The sequence below is a fragment of the Brienomyrus brachyistius genome, chromosome 14 (genome assembly GCF_023856365.1).
Source record: "Brienomyrus brachyistius isolate T26 chromosome 14, BBRACH_0.4, whole genome shotgun sequence".
In the NCBI taxonomy this organism is placed as follows: domain Eukaryota; kingdom Metazoa; phylum Chordata; class Actinopteri; order Osteoglossiformes; family Mormyridae; genus Brienomyrus; species Brienomyrus brachyistius.
Window position 1 is genome coordinate 11,359,732 of NC_064546.1, and position 13,284 is coordinate 11,373,015.

The 13,284-nt window shown below is 43.8% G+C and overlaps 1 protein-coding gene and 1 long non-coding RNA gene across 5 annotated transcripts; both read left to right on the top strand.

Annotated features, from left to right (window-relative positions):
- Positions 1-5: 5 nt before the first annotated feature.
- LOC125707120 (nuclear receptor-binding protein-like) lies at positions 6-12,839 on the top strand. 4 transcript variants are annotated; one of them, XM_048974046.1, is made up of 18 exons: positions 6-112; positions 1,433-1,707; positions 2,687-2,809; positions 4,677-4,778; positions 4,951-5,040; positions 5,295-5,335; positions 5,463-5,557; positions 6,000-6,083; positions 6,176-6,234; positions 6,520-6,618; positions 6,994-7,126; positions 7,977-8,067; positions 8,372-8,422; positions 8,645-8,780; positions 9,732-9,785; positions 10,051-10,114; positions 10,529-10,584; positions 11,254-12,839. In XM_048974046.1, the coding sequence occupies exons 2-18, from the start codon at positions 1,498-1,500 to the stop codon at positions 11,347-11,349; spliced, it is 1,584 nt and encodes a 527-aa protein (XP_048830003.1). In that variant the 5' UTR covers positions 6-112; positions 1,433-1,497; the 3' UTR covers positions 11,350-12,839. The 4 variants fall into 4 exon arrangements, with proteins under 4 accessions (XP_048830003.1, XP_048830001.1, XP_048830002.1 ...); XM_048974044.1 differs by having other exon boundaries at positions 10-379; XM_048974045.1 differs by having other exon boundaries at positions 10-379; positions 1,439-1,707.
- On the top strand, positions 2,818-4,058 carry LOC125707121 (uncharacterized). Its single transcript, XR_007382188.1, has 2 exons — positions 2,818-3,100; positions 3,499-4,058. It is a non-coding gene; the product is annotated as an uncharacterized LOC125707121 (long non-coding RNA).
- Positions 12,840-13,284: the final 445 nt, after the last annotated feature.

A 13,284-nucleotide genomic window follows, 5' to 3' on the forward strand; every position in this document is an offset into this window, starting at 1 on the left:
GCAAACGTCAATATGGGGCGTTTCAGTGATGTGTGTAGTAACGCAGTGCATTAGCTTTTAGATTGTAACATATCTCTTAAATATTATATATGAAGTCTTATTCACGCATGAGGTAGTGTGCGCCTCGCTAGGTGTCTAGATAGCCCACTACCCACATACGTACACTAGTGAGTTGGGTAGAGAACCGGCATACATCGGATTTACGCTTTGGGCAAGTCATTTTTTAACATACCAAGCACGCCGTCTGTGTGAGACCCTAAGACGCGTCTGGAAGAGGAGCAGTCGGCCGTATTCGGGCCGAAATGAGCGGATGGTCAGCCTGCTCTTTCGGTGGACTGACTAGCATTTTATTTGTCCGCCGGCTTGACCGTGTTGACAGGTCAGTGGCTCCACGGCGCGTTGGCATCCGTTAGCCGCCGGTCTGGCCCGGTTTGCTCGGCACTTTCCTACGTTCCAGTTCTCTTTCTTTCTTGCTGAAGCGCCATTGCTCGTAGCCGCGGAGACTGACTGCGACGTAGCCCTTGGTTGGCGGCCAGTCGAGGCTTCCGTGTCGCGCACGGCGGCTACACGCGCATCGCTTCTCTTCGGCCGGGCTGAACCTGTAAAGGATTCGTTCGCATTTATGTCGCCGACCGGCGGACGTGACGCGTCCCGTCATTCGCCGTTTCCTTCGGTAGTCACGAGATTTTCTCGAAAGCAACGAAAATAAATAAAACTGAAGGACAAGACACTGAGACCCACTGTCCCATTAAGCAGTGTAGCCGTTCGGCCAATTAGCCAGCTAGCCGGCTTTGGCTTCCGGAAGATTGGCGCGGTGCTCTCCGCCTCTGCATGCCCGCTACCGCCCCCGTGATCTCGGCGGCCGGAGGGCCGCCGTCGGCGTCCGGATACGGCTCTGAGTCACGCGTGTAATTTCGCGTGTTAAGGATGAAGTTATTCTCTTCGTAAGGCTGTCGGAGCCCTTCAAGTAATGCCAGTCAGTTTGGATGTCATTAAGAATCGTGGTGTCAGTTACAATGAAGGCAATATTATCGAAATACAGTAATGCAAATAAAATTGAGACGTCTTAATATTTGCAAAAGAACAATACATGTTTTTTTTTTCAACGTATGTGTCTGTGTATATGTCGATGAATTTTAAGAATGTAACGAAGTTGATCATTCAACAGTGATTTTATTTTTTAAATTCCAAATAGTTTTCATATTCCAATCACATTATTTATTTGGCACAGATTATTATAGTTATTATTTTCAGCTATGAGTTGCGTAATTTTGAAATACTACCACCTAACCAACAGCTCCAATTACCCTTAAACACAGGTTGCAGCTCGAAGCATTCATTCATTTCTTGGGTTTTCTAAAACAATTTGCATGATGTGTGATTCACCTGCAGAACACCCTGTACTGAATCTATATCTGTTCCTGTCTGCCAGCTGCAGGTTGTGAACAAACACTGAGCTTAGTCACACGTGAGTCTAGCAAAAGCAGAAGGGACAGGATGTCAGAGGGGGAGAGCAAGACAACCACAGCCGGTGAAAGCAAGCTGGAGGCAGGAGTCCCTGCTGCCCAGGGTGTATCCTCCATGTCTCCTCCAGTGTCCTCCGTCACGCCGGTGGCCCCTGCTCCCGAAGAAGAGGAGGAGAGTGAGGATGAGTCTGAGATTTTGGAAGAGAGTCCTTGTGGGCGGTGGCAGAAACGTAGAGAAGAGGTAACTGACATCTGCCTCTTCCATTTTAAATATCCATCTTATTATCATTACTACAGTTGTTGTTGCTACCAGACCAGAAAGGATAGTTAATTGGGGTAATAACTTAATTATAATAATTACTTTATTGGTTAGCATAAAGGTTAGCTTTGATTAGCATAAAGGAGGTTTGTTTTGGGTTATTTCTGTGTTACGCCATAACTGTTACACCATTTTTGGTCAGTTTTGTGTTCATTCTGGTCACTTCACTTTACTTTACTAACTGTAATTCCATGTATTGTCATTATCCGATGAAAACCGCATGTGTCAAAAACCACCTTTTGATGAAAATGACTTTTTTTTCCCCCCTATAGATGTAATATGCCCGTTCTCCTCTATTGATAGCATTTGACTCATTATTGACCAATGAAAAGATGTTTTAAGAAGTCATCTATCTAGTACTTATTTTTTGCACTAGTTAACTTTTGTATTCATGATGGTAATTTGTATAGATTGCTTTATATTGGCGATTTTAACAATTTAATGTTGACAGCTAGGGAGATGGCTAAGTAACATCTTTGTTAATGGAAAAAATAAAGAGAGGTTAGTTTGTATCTTGTTGGCACTGATATGTTTGCTTCTCTGACAAGAATCCATTTAAAACATTGAACTATTCGCTGACAGTTGTGTAAATATTTGCATCTCTTTGTGATGCTAATGGTGTCTCATTGCGTTTTTTTTTAGGTTCATTTTGTTAAGTAGTTTCTGAGAAAATGTGTTTTTTCCCCACAGTCATGTAGTAATGGAATTTTGGAGATTCATGTTATTCATTGGACAGCAAGGATATGCAGATTCGTTTTTCAGCATGATCAATCTAGTTGATTTGTTGATTCATTTATGCAGTGTCAAGATGCCCATCTATAGCGAATCACTGCAGTACTCTTTATAGCTCATTTTAAAGGATTGTGTACATTTATTGATGAATATTTTATTATTTCAATAGGTAAACCAGCGTAATGTCCCTGGCATCGATGTTGCCTACCTGGCCATGGATACAGAGGAAGGTGTGGAGGTGGTTTGGAATGAGGTTATGTTCTCGGAGAGGAAGAACTTCAAACTTCAGGAGGTAGGTTGGTCACTTCCGCAGTGGTCACGCCCTGCAGTGTCTTCCCTCAGGACGCTTTTGTGTGCATTAAGACTTAAGTGAATCATGCAAATTTGTCACTAGTTGCATTCTGACTATCTCTTATTAGATAAAATGGATTCCACGGGTGTTTTAAAAGCATGTCATCTTTTCTGGGTTTGTTAGCTGTTTTTTAACTTCCTTTTGAGTATCTTGCAGTGTATCTGAAAGCTGTTTTAAGAGAGGCATTGAAGATGGCATGCAAAGGTTTCATAGTGCTTCCTCTAGTCCAATGTAGGTAAATCACTCAGCTCAACCACATGCGGTGATTTAGGGTATAGTTTTCTAAACTGTGGTTGACCGGTGCTCTTCACAGATCTGTTCCTCTTTCATTATTTTACTCGTGGTTTCACGTCTATAGTGTGCTATTCATGTGTGAAAATAACAATACTTGTGACAATTATTGCCGGTATTTCCAGGTATTGTGAGGATGAAGTTAGAGTTCCCAAGGGTTCATGTTTCATAGGGTTCTGTATTGAGGGCCAAGTAGTGCCGTTTTAAAAACAACCCTTTTGTATAATGTTCTGTGTCAGATGGGAACTTGAATAAATATGTATCTGCTGTAGATTCTCAGAATTGCACTTCTGCAGTTACAAAATCTGTCCAAGCTAAAGCACAACCATCTGCTACAGTGCGCTGCGTCTCATCAATCGATCCCTGACGTGACTCATATTGAAGGCAGAGGTTCTGGCTCACAGGCTACGTCTCTGCGCCTTTGACCAGAAGATTGCCGGTTCAAGGCCCACCCTTGACAGTCACATGTCTGCAGGCCCTTGAGCGAGGCCCTTCACCCCCAGCTCAGCGGGCTGCATGTTGGCTGCCTTGCGCAATTACCCTTCAAGCTATGGAGAGCTAGATGTGATCAGAGAAAAGACGCATTCCAGTGTACCTGTGCTTGCAAATGGCAAATAAAGCCTGGTTTTGTGTGTTTTTTTTTTTTGTTTTAGATGTAATAAATATTGATACTTTATTAAACTTTTTACTGAAGTTTCAGTGCTACATCAGCCAGACACAAACATGGTACAGTGCAGTAATAAAGTTTAAAAACGTTCAGCGAAGGCTCAACACATTCAGCACAGAATTGTGGGAGCGATCAAGTAAATATGTTCATCCTATGGACTGAGGTAATGTGTAAGATGTGAAAACCATTGGTTATTTATGTGAATACTTGAAATACTAAAACACAATTAAAGTAACATGCAGGTGTGGTTCTGAATAAAATAAGTACGTAGCATCAATACATACACTAGAGTCCGGTAAAGGGGGGGGTGGATGGAGGTAAAATGCAGAGTGAGAGAGGGTGTTGCAGTTATCCTTCAGATATACAGTGTAGCATATGAGTTATAGTTGTAGCGTAGCCCTGGAGAGGTTTATGGGTCCTCCCTCGAGAGATGTGGTAAATAACCTCAAGGTGGCGCTTCTTGTCACACTGAAGTTGGATATGCTAACATGCTCTTGGAGGATGTGAGAGATGTTATTCACGATTGTCATTAATTTGGATGCCATGCTTTTCTCAGCAAGGAAAACTCCCTGAAGGTCTCCATATCGTTCCCATGGATGTTGATGTTGAATACAGTTGTTTTATAGCTGGACTCTTCAAATCTGGCCTGCAGTTCCCAGTCCAGGCCTTGTTTTCAGTTCTTCCAGTTAGTTATGACTGTAAAATGACTGATTCTGATTGGCCAGAGGCTTCACACCTGGCTCCCAGGTAAAGGAAGGCTGGACAAGCAGCAGGGCTCGGACCTTGAGGAATGCGATTTGTATATAGAATTAAATTTATATATGTGAAATTGTCTTGTTACCCCAACAGGAGAAAGTCAGAGCCATTTTCGATAATTTGACTCAGTTGGAGCACCTGAACATTGTGAAGTTTCACAAGTACTGGGCTGATGTGAAGGAGAACCGTGCCCGGGTAGGTCCCTGTGTCTGAGAAGTCAACCTTTGGTCACAGAAGGTGTTTTTCTTTAACAGTGAATCATTCCAGTTTTCATTCTTATTGCATGTTTTTTAATTAGGTCCTTCTGTTTTATTTGGTATCTTTCAGATGGGAATAGTCTTTAACAGGTGGTCATTTTCTTTTCTAGGTCATTTTCATCACTGAATACATGTCTTCTGGGAGTCTGAAGCAGTTTCTGAAGAAGACAAAGAAAAATCACAAGACCATGAATGAAAAGGTGCGTTTTTTGTTTGTGGTGTCATTCTGAAGTCATAGGATGACAATTTGTCTTTGGCTCACTTAATGATGCTCCACTTTTTGGGAAAATCTGCATAAAATGACTAGCAGTAATGTGACCAATAACCAATGACAGTAATGAACCAAAGCACTGACTAATAGGCTAAGTGGTCAATGCATGACTTTCTCTGACTTATTGGACTGAACTTGTATAGCCCAAGCAGTTAGAGTCGCCTTTATTTCTAACATCTACAGGCCTGGAAGCGATGGTGCACTCAGATCCTTTCTGCTCTCAGGTCAGTCAGCCTTCTCAATACCAGCGTCTGCCCCATTAACCGAAGCGAGTATTCTTTTAATAGTTCCCTCTGTTTGTCTTTTTAAAATGTGGTAAAGCATTACTCGTCTCTCTCTTCTGCTCCGCAGTTATCTCCACTCCTGTGATCCACCAATAATCCATGGAAACTTGACATGTGATACCATTTTCATTCAGCACAACGGGCTGATCAAGATTGGCTCAGGTATGGGGTGTTTCGTGAGATTATGTAAAGGTGCCCCTTCATGAACCTGGAAGAACATTACAGCCACCATTACGAAATCAGAATTTCAGATAAATCATAGCTTCAGAACTACATCACTCTTTCTGATAGATCAAGTCAATTCTGCACGACAGTGTGTAGCTCAGGGGGTTATCTATCTGTGGCTTTGTCCAGCAGGTCATGGGTTCAAGTCCCATGGCCAGAAAAACAACCATATCAGTGTTGGGCCCTTGATAAAACCTTAACACGAATAGCTTCGGGGATGTGGGCAAGCCCTGCTCTCTGATCCTCACATGAACATCACTTTAAACAAAGGCGTCAGCTAAGTTAATAAAAACGTAAGTGAATCCGGGTGTCCAGGCAGCTTAAGTACGTCATGTGATTTCTGCACCACAGTGACCGTAATACGTGTTCCTCCCCACAGTGGCACCAGACACTATCAACAATCACGTGAAGACGTTCCGGGAAGAGCAGAAAAATTTGCACTTCTTTGCACCCGAATATGGAGGTAAATGTGGGGAACTTCACCAACCCGAGTTAGAGCACATTATTGCGCTCCGACGAGCCGTTTTTGATTATCCGTTTGTTTCCCTCTCGTAGCAGTGACAGATGTCACTACAGCAGTTGATATCTACTCTTTTGGAATGTGCGCCTTAGAGGTAAAAGTTTAAAAATTGCTTCACATGTTGAACTGCCGTCTCTGCCCCCAATACCATAAGAAACAGGATGTCATCAAAGCAGGAATTAGTGATTCCTAGCTGTACATGAGAGATCCAAACCTGTGACGATCCCTTTACAATTGTATATGGATTTTTTTTTTTTCTTGCACTCCACACGCTTAATTAATTTTCACATTTATGTTCAAGTAAATGGTTCAAACACACCCACGAGGGGGGGGGGAGATGTTAAGAAAAGAATGGGACAAACTTTGGATCACCTTGCAGATGGCTGTGCTTGAGATCCAGAGCAACGGAGACTCCACCTATGTGTCGCAGGAAGCTATAAATAGCGCCATCCAGTCCTTGGAGGACCCTTTGCAGAGAGTGAGTGTCTTTGGAGTCCTGTGGCAGACGGCTTGTGGTCGGTGAACCAAATGATACAGGAATCCCATATTGCTGCCGTTGATCAGGTTCCTGTAGGAAATATTGCTTCTCTTATTTTTAGTGTTCACTGTGATTAAGCCTGACCGAGTGGTTTCACTTCCTCCCTGAGTGGGGATTGAGGTTCAGTAGCGCAGTAAATTAGTCATGCGTGCTATTAAGTCCTTTTAGGCTGAGTCAAGCTTTCGATGACCATTGTTTTCGATTGCATTTTATGGAGTTTGAGTGTGTGACGCACATTGGTGTTATGTTCAGGGTCTAAAGTACAGGAAGGAGGTTTCTTTAGTGTTCTGATGAGTCCGGCCCCTTGTGCCACAGGAGTTCATTCAGAAGTGCCTGGAAGCAGACCCCCACAAGCGGCCCACAGCCAAGGAGCTGCTGTTCCACCAGGCCCTGTTCGAGGTGCCTCAGCTGAAGCTGCTGGCTGCCCACTGCATTGTCACCCATCAGCGTGAGTGAACCTCAGGCCTGTGCGCGGGTTCCAGCGTCATGTGTCTGCAGTGTGTATATGCGTGCTGTGAGGACGGTCCCGGTGCACTGCCTTACAGTGTGCAGCTGTGGTCCCGATGTGCTGCCTTACAGTGTGCAGCTGGGGTCCTGGTGCGCTGCCTTACAGTGTGCAGCTGGGGTCCCGGTGTGCTGCCTTACAGTGTGCAGTTGGGGTCCCGGTGTGCTGCCTTACAGTGTGCAGCTCGGGTCTCAGTGTGCTGCCTTACAGTGTGCAGCTGGGGTCCCGGTGTGCTGCCTTGCAGTGTGCAGCTGGGGTCCCGGTGTGCAGCTGGGGTCCTGGTGTGCTGCCTTGCAGTGTGCAGCTGGGGTCCCGGTGTGCAGCTGGGGTCCTGGTGTGCTGCCTTACAGTGTGCAGCTGGGGTCCCGGTGTGCTGCCTTACAGTGTGCAGCTGGGGTCCCGGTGTGCTGCCTTACAGTGTGCAGCTGGGGTCCCGGTGTGCAGCTGGGGTCCTGGTGTGCTGCCTTACAATGTGCTGTTGCGCTAACAACATAAAGGTCATGGGTTCGAAACCCGAGGAGCACACGCAAAAATCGTAACCCTAACTCTACTGTAAGTCTCTTTGGATAAAGGCATCGAATAAATGTAATGGAAACATTCTGGCCCTGGTCATTAAACATCATGTAATGCTTATACCAAATAAACACTGTTTACTCTTTTGTGTGGGTGCTGTTACCCAAAACAGCTTCACAATCCCTTCCATCCACCTCTAGCTTATCCTGAAAAGGTAAATGGCGATTTATTTTTCTTTATCCCTTAATTTATTCCTCGTTTGTTCCTCCTGTTGCTATAGATATGATTCCTGAAAATGCCTTAGAGGAAATCACTAAGAACATGGACCCCAACCTTGTGATACTAGAAAGGAAAGATGGTACCCAGCTGAAGTAAGTGTCCTGTTTTATCATACGGCCTGGCTTGTGTGTGTTCCGTCTGTGGGCTATGTACAGCTGACATGGGCTATGTCTCTCTATCCATTGCTTTGCAGGAAATAGGCCCTGCTTTATTTAGAATTGTATGTTTATATATTTACCTAAATAGAATTAATAGTGTGATAGAGGTTTTTAAATGTTTTTTTATGTTTAAGACAAGGTGAATGGGGCAGTTTGTACAATGGGGTCATAATAATTTTGATTGATTATGAAAGTAAAAATTCATCCTGTTTCTCTTCTTTGCCTGATGGACCCTCAGACTTTCCCAGTTTCCTGCGCTTGAGCTGGATAAGTTCCTGGAAGACGTAAGGTGAGGAAAACTGTGCCTCCCCTCAGCCTGACTCCCTCTGCAGGTCGGCCGGCTGCTGAGCAAACGCCCACACAGTCTAGCTGTCACTAGAGGGCGCCGGTGCACCCACACACAGCGACACCGGCGCTAATGCTGAGCACTTATACTTCGAAACACATTGGCTAGTATCCCTTGGCGGACGCTGCTGAACGTGCCCCATTTACGCCGCCTCCTACCTCACAGGAACGGGATCTATCCTCTTACGGCCATCCGGATGTCTGCTCCGCAGCAGCCACACAAAGAGGCAGTGCAGTCCCCCGTGGTCACGCCTTCCGTCAAGACTCCGACTCCCGAGCCTGCAGAGCTCGAGTACCGCAAGGTGAGAGACTGGAGGAGGTGAAGCACACAGTCCGCGCTGAGACAGACCTCCGCCGAATAGACTTATCCAGTTACCAGGGACACAAGATTACACAACAACATCTGAACTGAGCAAATGGCTGATATTTGATATTCTCATCTACAAAGTTTTACGTAAAGACCCTATTTATAAAGCGCCCTTCCCAGCATAGTTGCCTGAGAACACAGGATAGCGGAAGAGAGGAACGAAAATGCTTTCGGTCAAACTAGCGAGGAAAACACACGTGAGGGATCCAAGTTCAGCTGGCTGCCCCCCACCCCCACCTTCCCCGGGGGCTTGCTAACTTTGTAAGGTCAGTCAGATAATAGGATTCAGCTGTTTGGTGCCTGTGCGTGTGAGATCTACTAGTGCCCAGTGGCTCAGTGGGTTCGGATCCTGTGCTTGTCATCTGAAGGTTGCTGCTTCAAATCCCAGACTCAGCACACTGATTTTCACCACTGGGCCCCTGAGCAAGGCCCTTAGCCCCAGCTGCTCCAGGGACTGTCTGACCCTGCCTTCTCAGTCAGATGTAGGCAGCTGCTAAATAAATAAAATGTAAGTACATGAGCAGGAGTAAGAACATTCTTATTTATTTATTTATGTTCAGTGGTTCCATGTCATGAAGGCTGAGTGATTACATCAGACCGGCCCTTGAGCAAGTTCCTTAACCGCCGTTGTTCCAGGGACACCGGCCAGCCCTGCTCTCTGATCCTCACTTAATCATCACTTTGGACAAAAGTGTCAGCTTTTCAAATGTAAATGACCGTGCAGCTGGATACAACATAACTGTAGCATATGAAGACCAAGAATGGATCACTTACCAAAAGTCCCCATCGCCAATATACAGACGAGCCCAACCCTAACACACGTTTTGCTTTTCTGCCACATACTTAGGTTTTTTTTTTAATCATTACTTTTGTTTTAAATTTTCAGGTCCTTCAGATGCAGTGCAATATTGAGCCAATAGAAGAAGGTTCAAAGCACCATGTAAGTTTTCTGCTGGCCCAACAATATGCAACAGTTGTAAACCTGTAAAGTGGTGTGTGTGTGTGTGTGTGTGTGTGTGTGTGTGGGGGGGGGGGGGGGGGTTTCTCTGGTACTAACGTTTGTTTGTTTCCTTTTCACGAATTAATACCGGCAGTGTAGTTTCCCTGGTGAATACCCCAGTGTGAATGAAGGCTGTTTATGCGAGTTACAGCTAACTCACATTAATGCAGTTCTGTTAATGAAATTTGCATTTCCTCTTTCACAGCTTACCTTATTACTGAAGCTTGAAGATAAGCTTAACAGGCATCTAAGCTGTGATTTATTACCCAGTAAGTAAATGTATCACTTTTTTTTAAGGAAGATCTTCTCCATTAAGCATTTTTAACATGCAAATCCTAGGGACATCTTTTGGTACTAGTTTGGACTGTAGTATCTGGTGGCTGCCTGTTAGTTTACTGGCATAACAAATGGGAGGCTTGTACAAACAGAACCGTTGGCTACATTTGGCTAAATGGCACATCTGTTTAAACTGTAGATCTGTATATGTGCTTACATGCTTGTTGGAAGCTTGTGAATCATACGCCCCAAAGATGAGCTTCCTCCAAGATACGTCAGCCATCGAGAGACTTGGCAGCCTTTACTGCATGGAAGCATTGTTCAGTTGTGTGAAAGCCCTACAATGATTGACCAGAGCATTTAAATCTTTTTTTTTTTATTTCTTATTTCTTCCCTTTTCTGCACAGATGAGAACGTGCAGGAGCTGGCTGTGGAGCTAGTTCAGCTGGGGTTCGTCAGCGAGGTAGGAAGCAAAACCAAGTGCCACTTTAATTCCATGTGACACATAGAGTAAGGCAGAGATGCACTTAAAGGGATTAACTCTGCTCTAAGCTGGAGCACCGAGCCCCTCTGCCCGTTGCTGCAGCTCCCAGCCTGTTTAGATAAGTGCAGTTGTGTGTAAAGTAAGTGTTAAAGCTGGCCTGTTTGCTCCCTGATGAGGTCATAAAGGGGTGACCATGACCCCGCAGAAAGTGGGTGGGGGCTTCTCCATTCCTGATAGTGACATACTTTTATCCAAAGCTGGATGGTTTACTGGATGAATTCAGGGTAGCCAACTGTTGATGGCTGTTACAGCACCTCCTTACTGATAAATGTGTCAGATATGATCCATTATCAAATAATTCTTCTTCAAACCTCCCATCTAAATAGATGGATATTTAATGTGTTATGGTGCTTTCATTGAGAATGATATCAAGCCCATGTTTAAGCTGATAGACTCTGCTATTATTATCATCAAAAGATCACGTAAACCTTTTGCAGAAACCATGCACTGGTCTCTCCCATTGACACTGTCTGGCCAGCCTCCCAGAAGCTGCTGCTCTGATTAAGACTTCCGAAGGCCTGCCGAGCGGCAGTGTCCCTCAGGCGGGTCGCCGAAGGCTCACCTCGCCGTTCCTTCCTCTCTCTCCAGATGGATCAGCCACGACTGGCCTCCGTTTTAGAAGAGGCCTTCAGCAAGTTCTACAACCGCAGCGGTTCTTATAACCCGGTCACTGTATCATCCTAGTATTTAAGGTTCTGGTGTCCTTCCTCCATCCTCAACTGAAGCAAAAGACTGATTGGCTCATGCAGAGGATTTTGGGGCATGTCACTGACTTCAAGGAGACCTCTACAAGCTGCCAGCAATTGCTCTAGCTAACTGTTTAGGGAGAACATGGCTGCATTTCCCTCTAAACTATTTTTCTTGATACATATATAAAATGAGTGTTATTCTTTAAAGTGTATTTACAGCCAGAAGCGGTTATATAGCATTAAGTATAAAAACAGTTTTAGTATACAGTGCTTGCCAACAACACGTGTGGTCACTTGCACTGAATCATCTGCATTCCTTCAGTGTGTTACATGCATCGTTTGATCTCATGCTTAGGAAGAACTGTGCTTCACTCAGCAAGTCAGCTGTGAGAAGTGCAGTCATATAATTAATGTCAAGAAAGGGCAAAATGCCTGAAAATCTAAGCTACCATAATCAATTGAAACATTGAAGATTTGCTCGATTTAAGATTTATGCTAAATATGTTCATCTGGAGTTTGAAATTTGTATAGTGCCAGTTTGAATTCTAAGCATTTCTGCTTTCTATCGAACATATCTCTAAGATTCCTTTATAAACAAAACAGAGGTTTGTATATAAAGCTATTGATTTTTCAAAATTATTTTATTTTGGATTCTTTGTGACTTTTGGCTTTGTATGTGTGCCATCCTGTTAGGGTGAGTATTGTTAGAATTGGATACTGAAAATTTACTTTCTGGAAATATGTCAATATCTGGAATACCAACTTGATACCATTCTAAATACACAGATGTCCCTTGAACATTATTTAGAAGAGGAAATTTAGTATTACTGAACACATATTAACTGCAAAGTTCAACTGTCCCATTTGCACAATACTCACTCTATATATATCTTGTGGTCTTCCCTAAGAAATTCTTTGTACAGCATCAATAGCCAGCTGCACCAATACTAAGTCCAGCTAATACACTAGCATATGCACGTGAACTAAATATTGAAGAAACATTTTCTGGATCCAGCGCTTGTACGGTTGACTAATGTTTACATTGCTCATGTACAGAAAGATCAAACGATAAGCCCCAGATTTAACACTGATCCAAGATACTTACGTACCCGTATTACCCAAAATGGGTTTGTTGTTAGGACAATGCTAAGCGTGATGTTTATCTAGATCACTAAATCTACCTTTGGTCCGCCCGCTATGCTATCAAGCAGAAGGTTGGATCCATGACTGATTTGCAGTACGATTGCGTAGAATTTCATTTTATTTTATTTTATTTTAGTTTGTTTTCTGTAGTGAATATTCATTTGTATTTTGCCTGAGGAGATTCGTTACTTATGAAATTACAGGGTAACGTTTTGTTTGCGACAATTTGAGGGTTTTTTTCTTTTTAAGAAAAACTATTTGTGTTATGCTGCGATTGTGTTTCTGCAATGCATGAATCTATAATTTTATAGCACACCCTTAAGTAAAGAATTTTAAACGCTGGTCTCTTTCTGATTTATGGTGTTCCGTAAAATGTTAGCTAACATTAGTTAACATCTTCCAAAGGTGGACAATTCCGGTTCAGAAAGTAATTATACAGACTAAGATTTTGTTTCAGGCAACCTGTCGAATACTGTCTGACTGAGAGTCTTTTATGCTTTAAGTGGTTGGTTGAAATAAAGTCTTGGTCTGGATTTTTTCCTTTCTGGACGGAAATGTCCACCTCTGGCATTTTCTCTAGATTAGCATTTCTTTGATGCCACCCACTAAGGCTACAGGGAAGAGCTGAAGTTCCACAGCTTCCAGTTCGCTTGCTTTGCTTTATACGGATTTACGTTGCGTCCGATTTCCGTTAGCGGGTGTGTCGCTTAGTGTAAGAGGCGCAGGAGAGTGGGCAGGGCTGCCGGCACTATAGTGACCTGCTGTCAATATTTAACTTGTTATTCAT

Bases quoted from the DNA above. Each gene is read 5' to 3' on its own strand.
- LOC125707120 (XM_048974046.1), top strand. From the start codon at position 1,498: ATGTCAGAGGGGGAGAGCAAGACAACCACAGCCGGTGAAAGCAAGCTG. The intron at 4,779-4,950 runs GTAGGTCCCTGT...TTTCTTTTCTAG, and splicing joins TGAAGGAGAACCGTGCCCGG to GTCATTTTCATCACTGAATA. The intron at 8,423-8,644 runs GTGAGGAAAACT...CCTACCTCACAG, and splicing joins AAGTTCCTGGAAGACGTAAG to GAACGGGATCTATCCTCTTA.